Here is a 25,345-nt window from a genome sequence, read left to right as displayed (position 1 = left end):
ACATTTTAGCCAAATTGAATTATATTTGGTTGGTATAAAGGCTAAAAAAGACTTAAGTTTAAGGTGAGATCTCTTCTATCTTAAAAATGTTGGATGCTATATCTAAAATGTGAACAAGCACTCGGCAAACATGCTCAAATGCTACAAAAAAAAAACTGTAAAACACTTAATTTTTATACGAAATCGAAATGTATGATATTTGAGTTATAGGCTTATACAAATCCATTACGCGAGGCGTATCTAAAAAATGTCGTGTGCTATCTCTAATATACAAACACGTACTTGACAACTTTACCCAAATACTAAAAAACATTAAAAACACTCATTTTGCACCCGAATTGTATAATATTTGGTATAGTTAAAGGCTAAAATAGAAATAAAATTTAAGATAACCGGGCGCCATCTCTTAAATATGAGCAAGTACAGCAACCCTACCCTAAACTAAAAGCCGCATGCATAAATCCAAACTTCAATGTTCATTTTAACTCCAGGCTAACTAAAAGTATATTAAGCTGTAGTTCCAGACCTTGGCTCGAGAAGTAAGGGGACTATACAAGACATTCAGTACTTTTTCTTAACTCAGAACTTTCCCATCAGAATCAAAAACTGAAAAAAAGTGTTATATTTTAATGCAGTTACCTCATCATTAAAAAAAAAATGAAACCTTGAGGTGAAAGACCTGTGGTCTTATTGTTCATAACAATAAAACCCCTTACTGTCTATTTTCATAAGATTCTTTAAAGTATACCTGATATAACTCAAAGACCAATGAAATATAACAGTTATTTGACAGATTTATTTATCTGACCCAATTCACATTGCATATAGCTCTCTTTCAAACAAACTAAACTCACACCAAAACACCCAACTATAACTTTAAAATTGGAATAATGTCCTTTTGTTCTATCGGTCAAGTGGTTCACTTTATCTACCATGCCGCCGCCGCCACTACCAACGCCGCCATTATTGTCGTGTCGTCAAAAAGAAGAACTTTCTATAATATAGCAAAACTATATCCATCGAACGGACAATAAACTCAAATTATCCTGCTGAAACATTCGACAGATTCTCTCCAATGGAAATTTATAGTCGTTTCAAATAGATGCGGATAGAGAGCGACACACAGAAAAAGTTTTTCTTTCCTTTTCAATAAAAAAAAACTAGGAAAACTTTACAGAAACAAAAAATAAAAAAGAGAAGAAAAAAAACTTAAAGGAGGAAGTTTCCTTAAGCATTTCTATTTTTTTTTTTTTGTATATTTGAACGCACTTTAAGAATCCACCTCTTCCATCACGTTCCACAAGGATGAGTCTTTACATTATATTGGTACATCTGTTGTTGTTGTTGTTTTTGTTGCTGTTGCTATTTGAAGACACTTTGATAAAATGACGATTGTGACAACAACGACGAAGATGTTGACAACAGCATCACATCATCGTATTGACTGTATGTTGCAACAAAGCCTCTTGGCCATATACCTTTCAAATAGATTCCTCCAGAATCCTGTCTGTAATGACACTGGTGATTTCATTTTTGCCCCAATGCACACGATATCCTTCCCAAAAAAAAAAAACCTAACAAAAATAAGATAGAAACCTATATTGCTCCTGTGGATAGTTGGGAGTATCCCTTGCATCCATTCATCAGATATATATGGCAAAATAGATAGCAATAGAAAGAAGAAGTTCGAAGCTCCTCTTCAGATCCAGGTGAATTAAGTTCAACTGTGGAAATTGATTTCTTATAGTGTGGCTTGTACCTAAATATATCTTGCCTCTTTGTATGAAATGAGAAGTTGTAACATGGGAATAGCGGGTTTATACGTGGGATGTGATGATGTGGATCTGGGATGGATGAAGCAAGCTTCCCTAAAATAATGCAAGTGGATGTCTTCTATGATTTTTATTCTGATGTTGATGTATATCCTTCCAAAGAAGGAACTAACGGTAGTGTTGGGGATTTGCACACAAAGTTTTCGCATGAGTTGAAAATAAAATAGTTTTTTTTTTCGCATCAACATCATTTTCAGAAAGAGCTTCATCAAACAGAAAAAAAATAAAAAGAAAAGTCCTTTATTTGGCACAAATAATCCTTGGCATCGTCATTCAAGTGTACGATGTTGTCAAAACGAGAGAGTTTTTATATTTTTAAAAACACACGAGACACGACAAGATGAGGACATACATAATAATGATCATCTAAATTTGGATCACTTTTTGGGTATAAAAATATAGTTTATGGAGCTTTTTGAGGAGGTATCGGATTGCAGTCAAGGACTTTTCATTAGAAGAAAATTTGAAATGAATGAAGAAATGAGGAATATAAATTGGATTGATGAGATACTTGTAGTAAAATAATAAATTACAAGTACTAAATATTTGGAACTTAGTAGATAGACTTGGTCTAATTTTAACCAAATTAATTTTATATAGCGTCAATATGACACTTAACATTTTAATTTATCACAGCTTTTGATCCCTAATGAAAACGCATGGGCTATTATGACAAAGTTCGTTTTGAACAATTCAATGGTGGGGTACCACAGGGCTGCATTTTGTCCCCTGCTCTATTTATTTATTCATAAATCCTTTATTTTATCAATATTCTCATATTTAAGTTTTTTCGTCGGAAGTCAGCAATAAGGCTAACCAAGTCTAAATTTTAAAAAGAACATCCTTATTTATTTGTAAATTTGCTTCTTAGGACTTATCTGTTATGTCGAACAACCGACTTTCACTAAAATAAGTATCAACAAATTTTTCACAACATTTTTAAAATAAATTTAAATGAAAAACCTTCAAAATTAAAAATAGAAAAAAATGTTAAATCAACTTAATCTTCTCGGTCACCAATTTTGTATACAAAAAACAAAGCAAAAAAATTGAAAGTTTATCAATAAAAACAAATAAAAAAAAAATTCCAAATCAATTGGGACGACAGATTGATTAAATCAATTCAGTTAACATCCGATACCAGTGAGAGAGAGGAACAACATTTATACAATTTTCAATTAAACAAAAAAAAAAAACAAAAAACAACAATAAATAGTAAAAAAGAATATATTCAATATAATGTAAAAAAAAATTCGTTATCAAAAATTCCGACAAGCATTTTGTATGCAAGCACACACGAATGCCTTTGCATCCTCTTCCATTTCTCTCTACCACCTATAGCCTCTACTAATAGGAGTATAAATCTACCTATAACACCTTTCCCAAGCTCTATACCACCACCCTTATAGGAGCATCCCGCATTTGGCTGTTCAAATATATAAAAGCTACTAAAAACTATCTGTGGCATTTTAACTTATTTATAGAAATGTTTTACTTCCCTTCTCGGCAAGTTCATTCCCAAAGTGGGTGGTTGGTGTTGATATACACCTTATACCAACCCTATCCCCTTTGAGTAAAAATTGAATTGAAAACTTTCCGACTGTGTGTGTGTGTCCGTGTTTGTCCTGCCGCTTAAAATGTCAGTGACGATACTACCCGATGGTGATGGTGGTATATGGTTTGTGTTGTCTCTCTTGCCATGCGATGATGCTCCTCTGTGTGTGCCTCCTAATGCAGTTTGGTTAAAAAAAAAAGAAAACCTTCTAAAATAGAAAACACCATGTCGCCTAGCTCATATACAGAGATAGAAAAAGAGCCTGCTGTGTAAAAATGAGAGAACAAAAAAAATGACAACAAAACATTCCCCTAAAGGATACAACAACAACAACAACAAACCGGAAGCATGTTGAACCTATCTACTGAATTATTTATTTCCTCTCTCCATATGACTCCTACCGACACCCCCCAACAAAAAGTGTGGAGAAACAAAGCATAAAATAGAAGAAGGAAAATCATTTTTAGCCTCGCGCCTGGCAAAAAAAAAACTTCAAACACCAACGACGACAACTACTACAGTTTTTTTTTTTTTGTTCTATTTTAGTTTTTTTTTTTGTATGTCTTTGATAGGATAAGTACTGCAATCGGAAAAATTTCACAATCCTGTGGTTTTTTGACAATAAAAATGGCAAAGGAGTTAAATGTATACCCAACAAGCTTTAGGAAATCGTGCTGTGCAAACTTTGATATTTAAAACAAAAAACCAATAACAAGACTTTTTTAGTACTTTGTAGGTGAATTTTTTTAACTTTTGGGATTTTCTTAGGTGTTAATATATGGAGATTTAGACAGTTTATGTTTAATTGGACTTGAAAAGTTGACATAAGTTGACTTATGTAAGAGATTTGTATAGATTTCTGGCGGAATCCGAATTCGGTTAACTAGTTTAAGCTTTGATTTGCCATTTTCGGCTGCGATTTGACAGTTTCGGCTGCGACTAACCAGCTTTTGTACAGATTTTTTAGCTTCGGCTAAAATTTACTAGCTTTCACCTACAATCTAGCAGTTTCGGCTGCGATATAAAAATTTCGGTTGCGAATTACCATAACCAGTATCGTCTTGGATTTATCAGTTTCGGCTGCGAATTATCCGTTTATCGCTGCGATTTAGAGGTTTTGGTTGCAATTTAACATTTTCGGCTTCGATTTATCAGCTTCGTAGCGATGTTCAAGCTTCGGCTGCAATTTACCAATTTCGACTGCAATTTACCAGCTTTGTACAACCCATTTATGTAATCCGTTAAATGCTTTCGGCAACAGGTGAAAGTCGACAACGTTTGATGCGTAGAACTTTGTTCAGGAGCCTTGGTTTGGGAGGGCCTTTAATGTTAACAATTCTTTGATAGAATTATCGCATTAAGGGGGGAAATCCCTCTGGACGACACCTTTTTCAATATTTTTTTATGAAAAACCGAAAGCACTTATTGAAATTTGGAAAAAGACAAGATATTACTGACATTATTAAGTATTGAAAAAATTTTTTTTGAAATGAAAAAATAACAAAATGGCGGCTCTGGAGCCTTTCAAAGTTGACGCTTCTAGTTTACGCCGTGCAATGCACAGGTCCAGGAAATCATCTTAACCCTCTACTGCATGAATTAATATTAGCGGACGAAAAAATTAAAAAATGCTTTACATGGGTTCTTTGGGTTGTTTTAATACGGTTTTTATTAAAAAAATTTGTTTAAATTAATTTGTTTAAAAAATTTGTTTATAAGCCAAATTTGGCTTCGTATGCATTAAGGGGTAAGAAATCTTACAAATTTTATTTATTCAGATTATGTAAAGAATAAAATTAAAAATATCAAAAGATAAATATTTATCATTTAAAAACAAAATAAAGTAAAATTAATGCATTGCATTACAAAAGGTTAAGAATTAATTCAAATTTGGCTCATTTTAAGCCATGGAACCGAGAAAAGCAATTTGTTTTTTCCGTTATATATATTTTTTCTGGTTCACATTCTTTCCACTGTCGAAGTAAGTCTTGCTCCAACATTTTCACCCACTCCTAGATCTTACAAAAACTAAAAAGTAGTAACATGATTGAAAAATATTATAGGTGAGCCCCCCTCCCCCTAAAATTTTTGTGGTTACGCCGCTGGAAATGGGGTTAACATGAGAAAAATGTCTCTAAAAGCGAAGGGGCTCCATTTCTGAAGTAAAAAATAGCTTCCAAACGCAAAGGAACAAAATTTTCCAACAAAAAAATTTAACAAATTGTGTAGATTTACAACCCCTTAATGCATACGAAGCCAAATATGGCTTCCGTACTTTTTGCCCTCCCAAGACCAGGCCAATAATTTTTTTTCAATAAAAATTGGTTCATAGCATACACAATTAGACAATCGATCAAAAATAAATTTTTAATTCCACTTTACTTTCCAAACAAACGCAGTAATTAACAGTTAAAGTATGAATATATTCTACAATTTCGATTTCAATGCACACGACTGATCGACTCACCTGTGATTATAAAATACACCTTTATTTTGTGTCGGACACAAGAAAAAACTATCTCTATGGGTTCTCAGAAACACAAAGAAGAGGATTGTATTGAATCTTTACCATTTTTTTGTGACAGAGAAGAGAAAAGTGCATACAAACAGACAAAACCATATTTGGCTTCGTATGCAGTAGAGGGTTAAATCAAAAAGGAAATTTTTTCCATTAGATGATATTAGTACGCATTGCATGAACCTAAATTTATTTTTTTTAAATGAAAAATAAAAATTAGAAATCAAAAAAACGAAAAAAAACCATGTTTTTTTTACAAAGAAGTAGTTAAAAAAATTATTTACTGTACAAATTTTATTCAACTTTTAGGTTCATGTTGTGGCCAATAAGTTAAGGAGTAATTTGCTTCAAATTTCAAGTCGATAGCTTCATTAGTTTTTGAGTTACATTGCACGGCGCGGAAAAAAACTTGTTTCGAAAAAAATGCGTTTAAAGTTTTCGTTTTCGTACCTACTATGGTAGGTTCGGAGCGCATTGGTTTCGGGACTATCTAGGCACTTTTGAGGCTTCATTTAAGGCTAAGACCACTGAAAATAGTTTCTTCGGTTGATAAATAAATTTATTACGCAAACAAAAAATAATGCAAAAATAAAAAATTCCAGAGGGATTCTCCCCTTAAAAAAAAAGGACTTAATAATTCCTAGAATTGGAAAACAAAATAATAAAGTACTGACATTTTCCGATACACACTCGGATATCATTATCAAACAGATCTACTCTTGATAACTTATGTCAACGGATTTGCCGGAGTGAAAAAGAATTAAGGCGGTGCTACATTGTCTTTTTCAATAATTTTCAGTTTTAAAAATGACACGTTGAAACTACATACGCTTACGATTCCGATGTTATTTTTGGTACCCATTTTTGTCGATATTTGTCTAAAAAATATAACAGTGTATTCCCGCTTTAATTAAATTATTTTGTCCGTCACATCATTCAAATTTATCGCATTCATCGAGCTGTCACTTAAATATGTTGACATTAAATGGCGGATACTTTTTTACGGGTTTGCACTTTAAGGCCCAGTGCACACACACATGTGTTTTTTAACGCCATTTGATTCTACAGAAATAATGCATATATAAGTGCGATGCCGCTGCGTTTATCTGCTGATAAAAGTAACTACTCGTTCGGTGACGCTGCGTTACCGCACTTGTTTATGATTCCTCTGCTATTAAATGGTTGGGTGATGTATACAAAAAAAAACGAAAGTTTGCAACGGGCCTTAAACAAACTAATATACAAATATTTCAACCGCAATGCTGTCTTCAAAAATGTTGCATGTTAACTTAAGGTGTTTAACAGAAGCTTGTCATATTTGTCAATATGTCAGAAATTCTTCTGACAAACTATTGATGAGCAATGACTTCTCTGAAAGTAAGGCACATTAGACTAAACTGTCATATTGGAGGTTAATAAAGTTGAAATTCATTACTGGTGATAAAACGTTGAATAAGAGGCCATTAATCCCCAACAAGGAATGTTTATGTAAAGAAGTATAACAGATATATAACAGTTTATAAAGCAAAATTAAGTACAATTATTTCCCTAGAGCATCGTTTTCAAACATTTTTGATAATTAGCTAAATGAGAGAAAGATAGACCTTTAACCCTTTTTTTGTTTCAAACAAGATGAATGGTGGTGAAACACTTTTTTTTTCCTTTGATGGAAATAAAAACTTATACTTTTTTTTACTGAATTTAAAATTTCATTTAAATCACTTTTCATGCACATAACGCATAATTTATGGTTTTTTTTTTTTATAAAATTACTATAATAATTGATTATTAAAAAACCAATTAAAAACCACATAAAACTTGCAAAATAGCCATCAATAATAAAATTAACAACAACAAAAAACAAAAAAAAAACAACAACAAATTCTCATTAATAAAATATGACATAACTAGTTAAACCTGTCAACTTTTATAAACAATAAATCAGAGAAAAACTATCTATTGACAAAACCATAATTTATGAAGCAAAACAAACACCACATCGCGCTGTTTTGTTGTATTATAGTGCTGCAGGCTGTGCAGTGGCAGTATTCAGTGCAGCACACATCAAACACTTGACTTGTTCGCAACAACCACACACATCACACACACACACAACACTTAACCCACATCCCGACGATAAACTAAATCTACCTTCTTCTTCATTGCAGCAGCAACTCTATAATACAGGTCGTCGGTTAGGTTAGGTAGATATACATACCTACTACAAACTCCCATTTGTGACCTACATTCATGATGATGCTTCGCATCGCATAAATCGTGTCATTGATCAAAGTCAATTTACAATTTTAACCCATGTAAACCTGTTAAACTGTTGAATACAACACTACTTCAAAATCATTGCATCGCATCTCATCATGGATGCGATCCCGTTTTGTTCTACTCTAGATTCTATTGTCGCATGCCAATCGATTTAGAAAAGTTACCTGATTACCAAGATAGAAGTTTTTTTGCTCCTATAACAGTTCTAATGTCCATTTTCTTGTGATGCACTTTTAGAGGAGTTGTAAGAAAAAGGACAAAAAGAAGCACACAACACGCGTTGAGTTTGAGACAGTGCAAAAAGTGCACTTCTTGTGAGACAAGTTTTTATTCCTTCTCCATGCGCTGTCATTGCCACATGCCACTGGGATACGTCCACACTTGCCACTTGCAATTCTTATGTGCAGAGTTTATGTGTTGTTCGAAGAAAAAACAACAGTTTTCTTGCAAGTTTTTTGCATTACCACCAAGATTGGCAGCTGGTTTTTTTTTGTGTTCAGTTTTTCAAAACATGCCTCTACGTCGTCGTCAGTGCTCTCTGGCAAATTACAACTTAATGAGTCGTCACATACACATGTTGCATGCATCATGCATGCAGAGGCAGTAGCAAAAGAAGCATTGTGAGGTTATTGAATTTAGATTTTCTTTCTTTTTTCTTTTCCTTTTTTTTGTAATTTTCAATGAAATGGTGCAGCACCACAACTGATTTAATTTCGCCAGCAATAATACTCAAAGCCTAATAAACGTTTTCATCATATATTGAAGTAAGAGCATCACGCGCTCTAAACTTGCTCCTCGCGTCGTCATCGTGCGTTGTCATCGTCATGATGAAAATAGAAAGGAAAGCAACTTCAAGTTCAAAGACGAAGACAAAAAAAAAGTTGAATTCCCAAGCGCGTAGGTATCAACAACAACAAAAAAAATCACAAACAAAAAAAAAGTAGATACCTACGTTACGTACGTGTGGAATAGAAAACACTAGGAAACTATTAAATTTCCATAACAATGGGACAAAGTGGGTTTTTAGAGATGGAAGACACAAAGTAGTGAAGTCTCTTCACGCACGTTCCACAATATTCCACATCCTTCGAAAATTTTCACAAAAGCTAGTGAAGAGTGCGATGCAGCAAGAAAAATAAAAGAGCATTTGCACTTCACTAGCAAACAGTATTCGTTCGATGTTTGTCCTTCAGAAATATCTTTCTATGGAGCACGGACAGGACCGTGGTGAGAAGGGGATTAATAGAAAAAAAATTGCATGATGAGGCAAGGATCGAACCCACGATGTCGGCTCTACAGTCAATAACCTATTTTTCTATGCCACTTGCGTATTGTGTTTCAACCTTAATCTTTCCTCATAAAATTTCAATCAAACACATCCATAAATGTATGTAGAATGTCATTTTAGCACTTTGACAGTTTTCGTACATAATGCTTTCTACATATTAAATATCTGATTAGAAAAAGTAGTACAATATATTACATTGTACAGCTTCTCTTTTGACAGTGGACCCCTAACAGTCCACTCTTTCTGTACAGCTAAAAAACTATAACTTGGAACAACGATGTCCCAGTTGAAAATTCTGAGATCTCTGAGAATTTCTCCCAGGACAAGATCTCACCAACCTGAACTAGGCTAATAAAAGCAATTGAAACGACAGCTGTCAAATTTTCAAAAATGACATTTTGCATAATGGGTGTGTTTGATTAAAATTCAATTGCTATTAAAAGCAATTGAAACGACAGCTGTCAAATTTTCAAAAATGACATTTTGCATAATGGGTGTGTTTGATTAAAATTTTACAATTGATTAAGGTTAAAACACAATGCCGTAAATTATTTTCAATTTAATCTCAAATTAAACCTCTTCCAACTCCGTTCCCCTACCACGCACCTGGAAGAGTATTCCTGTTATATTTTCTCAAAGTGATATTCTAGATTCTAGAGGGACGAATTTGTGGACACAAAACGGGTGATATGTGTGTGAGGGTGATGCATAAAGTTGGCGAGCAATATCAAATAACTAGATGAATATACCCTCCATAGTTCTAGTTTGTTTTTTCTTTCATATTTTTTTTTTGATTATAGGACTCGGGAAAGTATGACAATAATATTCGAAAAGTTTGTGCAAAAGAAAATCCATTTTCACTTATTCCGTGGAGTTCACACGATTTTGCTTTACCAGTTGCCTTGTTCGTTCCCCTTCCTTCTTCAACAAACAACCGACGACCATGACAGGAGAGAAATGCCGGATAGTTTTTCCAATTTTTGGACAGTTTTTTTTACTTATTTTTTTGTTTTTTTTTCTAGCAATTTTAGATGTGCATTTTTGTCGTTATACGTGGTAGTATAGAAAAAAGTCTTCTTTTGGTTGACATCATCCTCAACCTAACTCTCTCTCTCTCTTTCTTTTTTATTATGAAGGTTTAGAAGAATGTGCGGATTGTATCCATAGTTTGGACAGAACTTTTTATTTTAGAAAAAAAAAAAAAGGATGCGATTCTTGTAGATGATGACTGTTATTTGAAATTCATATGAGCGAACATAGAAAAAACAAAAACAAACTTTTATATTTTTTTTTGAAAGAGTACTCGTGTGCGAATGAAATTGAATGGCACTTCTATACAACTGGCAATTTTTTCACGTACACAAAAATCCTAGATACAATTCAGATTTGTAATTTTATTTTTTTGATTTTCCCCCTTTTGTTAGAGATTTGGTAAAGTTTTGCATCAAAATGTGTGAGTTTAAAGGGTTAATCGAAAAGGTTTGAAGTATGGACTTATATTTTATTGGATCAAAAACTTTTTTGGAAATTTAATTGGCTGACGAATTGAAGGTTCGTTTTTTAGATTGTATGTTGAAATTCGATTTTAAAACATTGAGACTTTTTTTTATAATTTAAGCATAAAAAAAAAAAACATTTTGAAAAAAGAAGTTATTGTGTTTAAGCCTTAATCATTTCTTCATAAAATTTTAATCAAACACACCCATAACCACGCAGAATAGGTCTGTTTGTGTACTGCTTAAAACAGAAATATTTCTTCTTTTGTCAAAAATAATAACTATACCATTCTAAAGTAACCCAAACAGGAATTGGGCTTAAAATGTTAAAAAAGTAGAAATATTTCTACTTTTATGCAGGCTTTAGGTTTAAGGTAGTACCCAAACAGACCTAATGTCATTTTACCTTAACAGCTGTCGTTTAAAATGAAATGATTAGCCCAGTTCAGTTTTCTTAGCACAAGATTTGTTCTTAGATTCTATTTTGAAATTCGATTTTTAAACTCTGTCAGAAATTCTTCAACAAATATTACTCAAACTGAGCATGTAGAAATTCTTCATAAAATTGCAATCAAACACACCCATAATTATGCAGACTGTTAATTTTGAACTTTGACAGCTGTCATTTAAAATGTAACGATTAACCCAGTTCAGGTATTTGAGATCTTGACGACTCCGAGTTCAGATTTTTAAGCACAAATGCTTATTTCTCCAAACCAATTTTTCGTCTCACAAACAACATATTACATAAGACCATCAAAAGTGCATTTTCCACACCGATTAGTTTTAGTTTCAGTCTTCATTTTATGGCCTTCTTTAAAAACAATAATAATTGTAAACCACCTTTTTCATACTTAACCCATAAAAAAACCTCAGTCAGCTATTGTCTTCCAGCTCACACAATAGAACTTCGACGTAATCCATTTAAAACCTAAAAAGCACAAAACAATTAAAACACCTCCCAGATTAAACCTACTCCAAGTGCAGAGTGTGTTTCCAAATTTGTTCATAAATTCAACTTAAAATTATTTCTCATGGCATTTCTTCGCGGTGGAGGCATTCTTGTTGCTTCTGTCAGTTTTTTGTTTCTTTTTATTAAAAAAAAAAAATTTTCTGACAATGTGTGACTTGACAGAAAATGGCTGATTTAAAATGCAATTACATCATTTCATTTTGTATAATAATGAAACCCATTTCCGGTCATTTGCTCCCAATAAATTACACCGTTAATGAACAACAACACACATACAATTATGGCAGCACATTCGCACAAGCTTTTTTTGATTAAATTTCCATCTCTCTCTCTTTTTCTCTTTTTGTTTTTTTATTTTTCTGTCGACGCGCGAACGGTATGTTTGCGTTTTTGTGTGTTTCACACGCAATTAAGAATTTTAAATGTGCCTCGCGCCTTTATCATCATCGTCATCGTCATGATGAGTGTGGGCACCCTTTGCGATTGTAATTAAGTGCTGGAATGCATTAAAATCCAAGTCATACCCTGTTCATATATACGCACTCACCTTCATACCTATACCGCGCGCATATGATTAAACAAAAGGAATTGGCTTCAACACCGAAAAAGAAAGATTTTCATTCCAATTCCATTTAACTGTGTAATTGAAATTCATGCAGTATGACAGTGACAGGACACAGGAACACTACTTTTGACTATATATGTGTTATAGAGGTACTAAAGAAGCGTGCCATTGTCATGAATTGTATGGATGGACGATGACAAGTCTCTAAATGCGGGCTAACCGCTATACCGCATGAAGTAATCATGCCAAAAATGAAAAACCGTTCAAAGTTGTTCCGAAAATGAACTTGGAACCGCGCCAAATAATCGATTTCCGTTGTTGATGGTTGTGTCCCGTTCCGTTGACACCTGATGAGTTGAATATGGGTTGTTGCGTTGTCGTCGATGGGGTATTGTGTGTCATTATGAGCAGATCATTATCTACGAATGGTAAGCTCATATTACTTGGGCGGAGTGATCAGTGTGGTCATTATAACTCGATTTAAATGCTTATCGCGCTGTTTGTTTCACTTTGAATTCTTTTGTTCTCTTTTTTATTTTGAGGAACTTTTAACTGAAGTTCATGTAAAATTAGGTACGTGAACAGATCTAATTTTCAATACATTTTGATAGATAGTTGAATTGTTGTTCAGAATTTCTACTAGACGTCATTTGAATTTTTCATAAAATTTAAATCAAACATACCCATAATTATGCAGAATGTCAAGTTTGTACTTTGACAGTGCAGTCGTTTAAAATTGGATGATTGGGCCAGTTCAGCTATCTGAGACTGTGAATATTCCTTCAATATAATAAAAAGAAGATAATTATACTGTTATACCGTTATACGTTTTTATTTATAAGTTTAACTTAGCTGTTATAAAAACAATCGTACGTAGCGTGATAGACTATGAGTACCTCTAATTTATTCATTTACAGAAAAGATAACAACAGTTGATTATAACACTTTATCTTTGAAGATAAATGCATTATTTCTACAGTTATACTGTTATACAAACAGTACAGACATGCGAACGAGACGCTCATTTTTGACATTTGCTATTTGATGTTGCTGTCATCTGTATATATAATCACTTAACTGTTATACATTTTCGTGTGTTGGCCACACTGAAAATGTGCCGTTAAATTTGACAGCGTAAAGTCACACACATAATACAAGTGTCCATCAACACCTAATATTCTTGGTTATTTTGCATATAACTTGGGCCATTTTGAATGAGGGAGATTTTCAACTAAATATGATGTCTATAATACAAGCTGTTCTACATATTTATTTAAAAAAAACGTATCAACGTCATAGAGTGATGTTTTTGATTATTTTATACAACAAGAACTTCATACGACAAAAATAACGATAGTATATAGTAAAATCAACACCAAACTATAAGTGCTACGAAATAAATGTGACCTAGATTGCATATGGAGGACTTTAAAAAATTCGGGCTTTTAGTGGTCCATTTGGGTTTTTATGCTTTGTAATATTCATTATAATCATTATTTTTCGTTAATGGCATACATATGCCAATAGCCAATGAATATGTGGCAAACATAAAAGTTAAACAAAAAGAAAAAAAAAAAGAAACGAAACGAAAAACAGGGAAACTGAAAACCTTCCATTAAAAATCCTTGCTAGGGCTGTGGTGCTCATCTATCATTATCTTGGCGGTAATAGTTGCGGCGGGCTTATTTAATTGCTTCCCGAAAACGAATCCCTTTTGTCTACAAAAATACAAAAAAAAAAAAAAAAAAAAAAAGCCGAAATAAACATTATCCTGGTTAAATATCATTTTTGGATTTTATTTCGCGCCAACTACATTACTTGGTTGTCTCTGCGGAAAAAAATAGTAAAAAGGAATTCGGTATTTCCATTTTATTCATTTATATTTATCTATTTTTTTTTTTTTTGAAAAATTGACGACGAAAATCATTATTTACAGTTGACGACGACGGTTAGCCAGCCTTTTAATTGTCCAGTGCAATTAAATACGGGCTCTGGCTATAAAAGGAAATATTTGCGCTGCATTAGTCGAATAATTGATGGCTAAATAAAAGCAATTTTATTTCGCACAGTATGAGGACGATGACGATATGGCAAGAGAACGAGGACAACGATGACTGCGACAACTCAACGACAACACGACGGAATGGACAGCAAAGTTTTGCGTTTTACGAATTTAATTGAAGGAATCACCATTACATTGAATAATGTAGAATATAAATGCGTCATATGCATGGTGTGGTCATTTTTGTAGGCGACATTTTTGTGGAGTGGATGAGTGGTTTTTCAAATTTATCATAAAAAAAAAAAAATAGTAAACGAACAGAGCTAAAAATGTCCGTGTGCAAGCAAAGTGAATTTTTAACTAGATGATTTAACGTTGGTTTTTCTATTTTTTTTTTTTTTTTGGGCAAATGAATTTTAAATTTGATATATAAATGATAGAGATGAAATTTCTAAATAATTGGTTTACCTACATAACTGTAGAGGATAGGTTCTGTCTGAAGCAGAAATGTCTCGGGTGGCAATTGAAATGGCTGGTTTACCACAAAAACTATATTTAGACAGGATAGTCACAAACAATGTTGACAGGTTTATAATTATTAGGTTTTCAAAGAAAAAAATATATTTGAGTTTCTCTTGTAATCCATTTCTAAACGAATATTATAGAGGTAAAGAGTCGGAAACAGTGAATGATTGAAAGGAAAATTTAGGAAATAAAAATAAAGCCTGTAGGCTAATAAGGCCTATCTGCTATTAAGATCTGTCTGCTAACAAAAGCTATCTGCTAATAAGGCCTTTTTATTATTTAGTTAGACCTACCTGCTAGAGCTGTGTCAATCGTGATTGATTCGGTCTTTTTGATCCGTTCACCGAAAATTCTGAGTGATTGCAATCACTATAGACCAAATCAATCAATCCTAATATCAATCTCGTTCATAAAATAAGAAAGTACGAAGTGGAAAAGTACGTTTCGTTCATCCAAATCGTTTAAAATCAAAAAGCACGAAGTGGAAAAGAACGAATCGTTCATTCAAACCGTTCACAATCAAAAATCATCTTAACTCGGATCTCGTTCATTCCATTCATGCTCAATCATCATTTCGATTCAATGCATACAACTGATGCAAGTTTATATGAGCAGGTTCAGACGTTCAGAGTTTGAATTGAATCGGATTCGATTTGGAATTTCTATCGAACATCTGGATCTGACCTTGTCTTCTTTTTATTTTTGATGTATCTACATATTTCGACGTTTTGAACTTGGCGAAGACATAGGGCCTTACAAATAATCAAATTTACCATTAAAATTTTCCAAAAATATATTTTCAAAAAAAAAAGCAGAGAAAATTTAGATTTTAAAAAAGCTCTCATAAAAAATATAAACGAAAAATTGTTTTATATGGTTGCATTGAAATGTTAATATTTCACGATATAGGTACGCGATGAACTTTTTTGACAAAATTCTCTAAAGAATTGGTATAAAATTATTGGACGAATATAAACATAATATTACCAAAGTTTTGTCAAAAATTAAACAAAAATACAATAAAGTTTTCACGTTTGATTTAAAAAAAAATCAATATGGGTACCTTCAAACGCTTATAAGTTATAATACAAGAAAGCCGCAATTAATGTTAGTGTTTATGGCCTCAAAATGTAGCTTAGATTATACAAATGTTTGTTATTTCTCTCAAAAAATTTCCACCCATTGACCCATTATGGACCCAATAGCCCCTAAGACCACCAAACCAAAAAGTTTAAGGAAGTATAGCAATATTAAAAGTACAAAAATTTACTAAAAATTTACTAAAAAGTGAAGGATTTCGAAATGTCTGCTTTTATTGTCAATCAGTATTTAAAAAAATGAGTAAACTTGAATGTAAAAGAACATATTTGGTGTCAATCGATAAGTCATATTATGAAGAATAAGTCCTCCAAATTTGAGCTCAATGCGACAAATAGTTTTAATTATATTCAAGTTCAAATGAATCTAAAAGAGGGATTTTTTTAGAAACTACTCACATTTTTCAAAAATCATTTTTACAAAAATGGTACCTGATAGAATTTTTCTGATACCAGATTTAGATTCAGGAAAGTCTAATCTTTCATAATATCAAAAAATTATTTGAAGGAGAAAAAAAAAGTTAAATTTTGCAGACCAGTGTAATAAGGTCTGTCTGGTAATAAGGTCTGTCTGCTAATAAGGCCCTTCTGCTTATAAGGTCTGTCTACTAAAAAGGCCTACCTTCTTATAATGCATATCGGTTAGTAAAGCCTATCGGTAACAAATAATAATGCTTTACTGATAATAAGGTCTGTCTACGAATAAGGCCTGTCTGCTAATAAGGCCCATCTACAAATTAGTCCCGCCTGTTCTCCTTTAGGTAGGCCTTTTTACCCACACCTACCCGATTTTATAATAAAGGGACAGTATCTAATCGTTTGAATTTCCATTTTTTGTACATTGCGTCACTTTCCAACTTTTTACTTGCTCTATAGGTACGGTGACCATATTTCTAAAAGTGAAACCCGGGACCAGTAAAAAATGGGAGCGGTACGATTGATCGCAAACTAAAATCTCTTATAACAAAATCTCGCATTTTTGCAAAAATCACGCAAAGCAAAATTTCGCATTTTTAACATCTCACATAACAAAATCTCGCATTTTCAAAATCCTGCATATTAAAATCTCGCATTTTAGAAAAAATCTCGCAAGTTCATTAAATTCTTGCTATACCTATCAAAATCTCGCATTAGAAGAATTAGTTTAAGGCGTAAAGTATCTTAAATTTAAATTGCTTTTTTGGCAGCAAAATGTATAAGCAACAGATTAAATGAAAAGAGAAGGTCAAATTCGACAAATTCACATGCATTAAGTCCTTTTGACTCCAACATTCAACAGTTGACCCTGAACACTTTAAAAAACTCGCATAGGCGCCTGACAGTTAAAAAACCTTTTCCTTTTCTATTTATCTCTTCAAAACAAAACGAAAAAAGCAGAAGAGGGAGGTTCTGGGCTTTCCTAAGCTAGCAATATCATGTAGGTTTATAATCTCAAATGCGAGATTATAAATTTCGAGATTTCAGTTTGCGAGATTTTAATGTTGCGAGATTTTGGTAAACGAGATTTTGAAATTGCGAGATTTCGATAGAAAAGATTTCATAATGCGAGATTTTAAGAACAAGATTTTAAAATGCGGTCAATCGTACCCAACCCGTAAAAAATTTGTTGGATCGTTTTGAAAACTTTGTTTTATCAAAAAAAAAAAAAAAAATAATAATAAAATAAATAAAATAAAATGCTTAAACAAACATTTTCGTTGAAATCATTTAAGTCGTTACGAGGAAGTCAAAAATCAAGAAAACGGTTTTTTAATAGGAAATGTTAATAACGGGTAAACCGGGACGGATGGTCACCGTATCTATAGGGCAAGTATTGGTTTCGTGTAGAAAAAAAAATTTGAGGTTTTAATCAAAACCAACATTACGATGATGGAGAAGATCAAAAAAGTGGTTTTCGTCATGCCGCACAGTGCGTTGATTGTATGGAGATGTTGGAAAAAAATCAAATTTTTAAAAATAAGTTGAGTTTGGAAAAAAAATTGTTTTTAAATGTTATTACAACACGTTTTACAAACTTTAGCGAAATTTCCACGCCCCCTGCCACGCCTACTTCTGAGTGTGCATATTTATATCTAGAAAACGGCTTGCACAATTTGAATAAAATTGAAGAGATTTGATTATCTAGGCGAGTTCAAAAATACAAAATAATGTCGACCCTATTCGCCCCCTGCCACGCCTACTTTTGTATACATGATTCAATCCAGGAACTTGTATGTATGGGAATTCGGGAAAAAAATAAAAAAACAAGTGTTTTGCTAAGATTTCTTGATTTTCAGGCTCTAAATTTGATTGCATATTTAGTTTTGACTTCATTAACTGCAAAACACCACGCAATCGGGCTGTTGGGTTGGAAAAACAAACATCAAAAAGCTCCCTAGCTGAACACATTATGTAAAAAATACTCGTAAACAAACACTTGTTGCAAGAGAAAGCGCAAGTTTCTGCAGAAAAAACTTACTTTTTTTAAAAGATATAATTGTTTTCTTTCTTTAAATAAAAACACTTTTTTCCCATCTGACCCCTCTCAAAATATATGGCTTATCAAACTTAGTACTTTCCACGAACAAAGAAGCTTTGATTTGGACTCTCAAAACAAATTTAAATTTACATGTAGAAAAAAAATATGCAGTTAGAATAATTATATATTCTCTCCTGAATGTGAACCTAGCAAGAAAAATATCATATGTTCCTTTTTTCTTCAGTAAATGGTCTTTTAACCGGTAACTACAAATCTTACTCTAATTGTTTGTTTTTTTTATTGATCTTCTGAGGATCTCTGACAACAGAAAATTGAACTTTATCATAAATTAACTGTCGATTTATTCATTCAGACTTATTACCTTGAATTTGGCATACTTGCTTCACATTTTTGGCAAATTCTTTTTTTTTGATTTTTGACATATTTTTTAAGTTCATATATTTCACCAAAGCATAAGTCAATTTTATTTAAAATTTACAGACATCATTTTGAAGTATAAAATGTAAAAAAAAAAAAAATATTTTTAAAAACATTTAAAAAAAAAAAAATATTTATTTTAATTTTTAAACTTTCGATTTTTTTTTCTCGACACTAAATAAAATCTTAAATTTCCAATAGACATTTAAGATAAAGATACTGTGAACTACAAGAGCAAGTACGTGCGACCCAGTCGTGCATTTTATTTATTTTGAAAACTGATTTAACACACAAAACACTTGCTATAGTTAAATGAACTCAAAATTAATTTGTTCCAAACGAGGTTTATGATGACTTGGCTTATAAAGCTAAAGCTTTTGCTAAAGACCCAATACGAAGCCTAGTTAGAACCTTCTTATTTATCATAGATTTAGCCTGTCGTGTGTTTAGAATTCACTACGATTCAAAAAATTACTTTCCCAGAACATAGATTATGGTTTCGAAAAGTTACTCAAAACACTGATAAGATAAAAACAACAAACTTTCTAAAATTATCAAAAGTCGACTCGTTGATCCTTAAATTGGGTAAACTCTCCTTCTCTCTCTATAACAGAAATTATATGAAGAAACTTTTGAAATATCAAAATGCCAAGACTTAATTCATATTGAATTTAATTTTAATCTCTAAAAATCCAATAACGTCATCCATATCCTCCAACAGCTTTTTTTTTAATACCCATCAACCATCAACCCATATCCTCTTGTTGTAACATATATCAGTTGGTGGGGTGTGCAGCAAAACTTTCAAGGTACCTCCTATGTGTACTTGTATGTGTTTGTATATTTGTGTCTATCCTAAATAAGGAAATTTCATTAATCTTTTCGGATACACCTCTTAGAGTAAGCTTCATTTCACTGACTATGACTGACTGCACTTTAGGAAGACTTGCTTAAATTAATGAAACCCACTTAGCCGAAGTGAAATTTTTCACTTCCTTCGCGAATTCACTTTTTTACTTCTATTTCTGTACTCCCCATTCCCCCACTTTTCTGTTGTTTTCAACTAGACTATATTCAAAGATATAGATTCTTTTAGTAAATAAATCCAATTAGGCTCAAAATATTCTAAAGCCATCTTCTGTGAAGGATCTTATGTGAAAATGGGATTATTTTTTTTCTAGTTTGGGAAAAATTAAATCTCTAGAATAAGTTTTTTTTTTTTGTGTAAAAGGGGTGTCACTCTTCTTGTTTAGAGTAGATGGAGGTTTATAGTTTTCTTTTTTTGGCAACACAAAGAAGCTTATTTCATCTCAGTGTAATATGGTGTCGTAGGTGTTCTTGGGGGTAAGAGGTGGATAATGTTGGATGGAAACTTTCCTACTTTGCATCGCAAAAGCAAATTTTAAATAAAAATAAAGTAAAAACCCCATTATCCTGGGGATCTGTTCTTTTTGGCACTGAACAGGTATAAGGTAGGTGGTTGGTATAATACCTTCTTTTCGGTGTGTTGCAACAGAGCTGATAGTGAGAATGGAATTTAATTATTAATTTTATGCAAGACATTCCAAGGTACAACTTGAGATGTTTTTCGTTATAATTGTTGATGTTGTTCTCGTTTCTTTTTCTTACTTTTATTTGTTTGTTTTATTGCAATCTTTTTATTTTAAAATTAAATAAAAGCATTTTCCAAGGAAGCATATTAAAGCAGCTTCAAATTTTAGAAAAGACTGACGTCAGAGTTAAGTTTGTGGAAAAAAAAAAACAAACTTTAAAATGCAAATTATTATCGTGTCGGTTACCTAAATTGTTTTTTTTCTCTTCTCTTTTCTAGTCGAAAGAGTGTTTTTTAAATGGTTTTCTGAAATTTGTGTGACCACATTCAAAAGTTTTAGAGAAAAGTGTCATAAAAACAAAAAGGGTTAAAATGCATTTATGGAAAATTTTCAAATAGCAGGTGTTTTGTGTGTTTTTTAATAAAAGTTTAAACAACTTCTCAAGAACTTAAGAAAATGTCATGTGTTTTAAATGGGAACACATCATCATTTTTTTTTAAGGAATATTAAACTTTCAAGTATTTTTAAGAATTTCATGTCGAAATAATGTTTAGATATTTTTTTAGTTTTTTTTTTTTTTCTTAAGAACCAGCACATTATAGAAATTTAATGAAACTAAGTTGAGGTTGGTATAAGTTCAGCATCGTGTGGTAACTCATAGGTATAATATCACACAGTTAAAGAACGAAGGAAAGGATGACTGCATAACAGTAAAAAAAAGAAGATTGGTTTAAAAAGCAAGGTTTTGCAATAGAGAAAAAGTTACGCATACGCCACAGTGACCATCTTCAATCATAAATTCGATAATATGCTCAATCTTTAACGATTTTTTTGTGACTGTGACTGTTTATTATAAAAAAAATTGATATTGTGGCACTAAATGTCAAACCTGCGACCACCCTATGAAAAATCAACGCCTTTAAGGTTTTTATAAAAAAAAGTTAACGAACAGACCTCGATTTTTTTTCAAAGCTCAAACAATTTCTATTTTGTGCTGTCAAATCTTTTTGACATTGCTTTTTTCAAAGAAGAACAACTTCAAAAATTAATAGAATTCACCAGTTCTCGTTCTAATTCTGCGCCATTTACATGCAAACCCTTCAACCTCCAGCCCAGGGCAAGGTCAAAAATCAAATTCTAAAACCTTTGTTTTTAGGTCAAAGTTCCAAATTTTTCTTAGAAGACTGTACTGTATTACCCAACTTTAATTATTTCCTGCGAATAGTGCTTAAATGAAGAAACAACACTGAACAATTACTGAAAATAATACTTCGTCACTATTCGCAAGTCATCTCGGGACAACTCATCTCAATCAGTCAACTCAACTCTCAATCCAACTAAAGGCATCAAATCGATATCATACAAGTCGATATACCTAAGTTAGTTTTAAGTTGGGTTCTATTAAGTTAAGGGGGGAAATCCCTCTGAAATTTTTTATTTTTGAGTTATTTTTAGTGGTCTTAGCCTTAAATGAAGCCTCAAAAGTCCCTAGATAGTCCCTAAACCCATGCGCTCCGAACCTACCACAGTACGAAAACGAAAGCTTTAAAACTAATAAAGCTACCGAAATGAATTGTAAATTACTCATTAATTCATTGGCCATTGCATGAACCTAAAAGTTCTATATAAAATTTTCACAATAAATATTTTTTTTTACAATTTGTTTATAAAAAAGCATTGTGTTTTTTCGTTTTTTGGGTCTCTAATTTTTATTTTACACTTTTATTTACTAAATTTAGGTTCATGCAATGCGTATAAATATATTTTTTTAGAAAAAAGTGTTTTTTTTGATTATAAATAACTTTCTGAACCTGGGCATTGCACGGCGCAAACTCGAGGCTTCAACTTTAAAGAGCTGTAGAGCCGCCATTTTGTTTATTTTTACTTCAAAAAAATTGTGTCAATACTTCATTATGTGAATAATATTATATACTTTTGCAAATTTCAATAAATACTTTCGGTTTTCCAAAAAAAAAAATATTGAAAAAGCTGTCGTCCAGAGGGATTTCCCCCCTTATGTCGAGTTAAGTTGACATGAGGTGAATTGTCTTGAGTTGATTTGTTCTCAGTTGGTTTGAAATGAGAGTCAAACCTGCAGTTGGATAAATAACAAATATAAAAAGAGCCTGATCTCGAAAGATAAACAATTAAATTGACAGTTTGTTTTGACTATGAAATGGAAATAGTGGGGACTTAACTTAAAAGAGCCTTGAATATCACAGCTCAGAACTTCACTGCTCATTACAAATTGTCAACCTTGACTACGATTCACACGGTGCGTAAATTGTCTCTCGAGTGTTTTTCTTAAACTGAAATTTTAATTCAATAAACATTTATTTCTTGCTTTAGTTTAGTTTTATTGCTCTTAAATAAAACCTCCAAAACAAACTTCCTCAACATAACCAACAAGAAATTCAATTCTCGCGCCTAAAGCTAGCATCGCATCGCGTACACATACAAATTGATTTGCTATTCATGAGTTTCCCTCTCTCTCTTACAAACAAAATTCCATTATTGTTATTGTTCAATTATACATTGAAGCGAAACTTCCATAGCAATTCCCAGTGTCATTACCATAATGTCAAGACCACCTTAATGACCATTCACAATCGTCAATCAGTTTCCCCCGCATCAACATCAAAACATAGGTACAACAATAACAATCTCGACTTATATCCATTTCAATGGTCGGTCTTGTCTTGTGAACAGGCCAGGCAGGTTTGCATAACACGCACTACACGGCATTAATATCAACATTCATATAATTAATGCCAAAACACAAATGTCGAGAGTATAGTCTTCCTTCCCAGAGATAGATTGTCCACAAGAAGTGGTCCACTTCACGTTTCATTGGGCATTCAAGAGGGCTCGTCGTTGTTGACGTTGCCGTCGTCGTCGTCGTTTGTCAAATTGAATTACCACTTGCTCTCTGAGCTATAGTCTAAAGGGGAAGATAATTACGAGAAAGAAAACTGTCGGTCGTCGTTGTTGTCGTCATCTTCATCTCCATCTTCGTTTTCATCTTCATCTTTGGACTAACCCAGGTGACCTACTCTCTGAGATATACATAAATCAATCTCTCCACTTAGTAAGAGGACATCCTTCTTCTTAATTCAAGGTCTTAAGACCAGAATCAATTTCAACATACCGAAGGAATCCTACCTTCAACTTCCTGCTCCACCTGTCTCCCAGAAGAGATAACATTTATATAGGCGACATTTACCTTAGACCCACCTTGCAAGTTAGACGAAAACCTTGGCTTGGCCGGGTATAATAGTAAACGTGCATCATTGGTCTTTCTTAATTAATAAAGCTTCTTGATATACCCATTAATCAACTTCTTGTCATTATGGCTTGGTTGGATTTTTCATGAGATATTTCTTTCTTTTTTTTTTTTTGCAGATACCCTGAACGTCTACACACATAATGAGACGGCAGCATACGTGGATGACTACAATGGCAATAACAACGACGACGGCGTCCACCACGCAAACACAAACAACGAGGAGAAGAAGAACTAATGCACATCACATCAGGAATTGGCTACTTCAAATTGTGGTAGTTTTTGCGGCGCTTAGTTTAACTACAGCACAATGTCCATGGCAAAGGGAACTCCTTGAATTGCAAGCGACGTGCATTTGCTCGTATAATCTGGGCAGAGAACTATCAGTACAATGTGATCAGGTAAGCATCATCAAGTACTTAGGAATTTTCTCTCTCTTTTATCGTAAAAAAAAAAGGGTTGAAAGGTGAACTTCACCAGGAGAATAAATGAGTTCTAGAAGTTTCTTAAAAAAATATGCAATGTGACAGATATTAAACTTTTTTTCCTAAGTGGGAATTAAAATTTCACAATTTTTTTCACTTGAAAGACAGACAAATCTTACGTTCCACATTTATTTTAAATTAATCAAACTATTTGGCAGCTGTCAAACTTTTACACTCCTCTGCTTATTTCTGCTAATCGAAAAACATTTATTTTTTAACTTTTTTTAACAAAATAAACTGCAATTGAGTGAAAGAATTTGACATCTGTCAAATGAAAAATCGTTTACTTGAAACTTTCTTACATTTCACAGAATGGACAATTTCGACTGACAAAAAGCAATTTTTTAAAATGTAATTCTACTCATCGTCCAACCGTACACTACACCGTACTTCCTCGTAACAAGTTGTGGAACGTGTTCATTTTTCATTTCACTTAAAACTTTAGTACAAAACATTCAAGAAATTTGAAATGAACACGTTCCACAACCTGTTACGTTTCATACAACCATATTTCTGAGTATTTGATCCTAAGGAAAAAAAAAACTAGGTCATATGAGAAAACTCAATAGATGTTGTGGAATGTAACATTTTCACTTCAAAAAAAAGTCAAAATAATTAGTACTTAAACATTGTTCCAAAGATTGAGATTTTCATATTGAATTTCACTTTTGAAAAAAAGTGGAACGTATTTATTATTCAATGCTCAAGCTGAACGATTGTTGTGGAACGTAACAATTCCACTCCAAACAAAAGTCAAAATGATTCGAATTTAATCATTGTTCCTATGAATATTGAGATTTTCATCTTGAATTTTACGGGTGGAACTTAAAAAAAAAGTGGAACGTATTCATTTTTTACTTTCCGAGAGGTGAGGGATAATCTCTAAGATAAATGAATGTTAATCAGTTCTCTGCATACAAAAATTTGAGTGTGGACTTTAAAATGTTTTACGTTCCACACCTTCCATTTCATGTGTTCATTTCAGGAATTGGAGAAT

General features: G+C 32.6%; 2 protein-coding genes across 11 annotated transcripts in view; one reads left to right on the top strand and one right to left on the bottom strand.

The window, feature by feature from the left end:
- LOC129906314 (rab3 GTPase-activating protein catalytic subunit) overlaps positions 1–25,345 on the bottom strand; it is a 58,098-nt gene that overhangs the window by 12,507 nt on the left and 20,246 nt on the right. The gene's annotated exons all lie outside the window — the stretch shown is intronic.
- LOC129906313 (leucine-rich repeat-containing protein 4B) overlaps positions 1–25,345 on the top strand; it is a 250,417-nt gene that overhangs the window by 215,830 nt on the left and 9,242 nt on the right. For all 10 annotated transcript variants that reach the window (XM_055982017.1, XM_055982023.1, XM_055982021.1 and 7 more), the window contains one exon: positions 23,983–24,264. In XM_055982017.1, the coding sequence (XP_055837992.1) occupies positions 24,007–24,264 (258 nt within the window). In that variant the 5' untranslated portion in view covers positions 23,983–24,006. The remainder of the gene's footprint in view (positions 1–23,982; positions 24,265–25,345) is intronic.

The sequence above is a fragment of the Episyrphus balteatus genome, chromosome 1 (assembly GCF_945859705.1).
Source record: "Episyrphus balteatus chromosome 1, idEpiBalt1.1, whole genome shotgun sequence".
Classification (NCBI taxonomy): domain Eukaryota; kingdom Metazoa; phylum Arthropoda; class Insecta; order Diptera; family Syrphidae; genus Episyrphus; species Episyrphus balteatus.
This window is presented reverse-complemented; position numbering and strand designations above follow the sequence as displayed.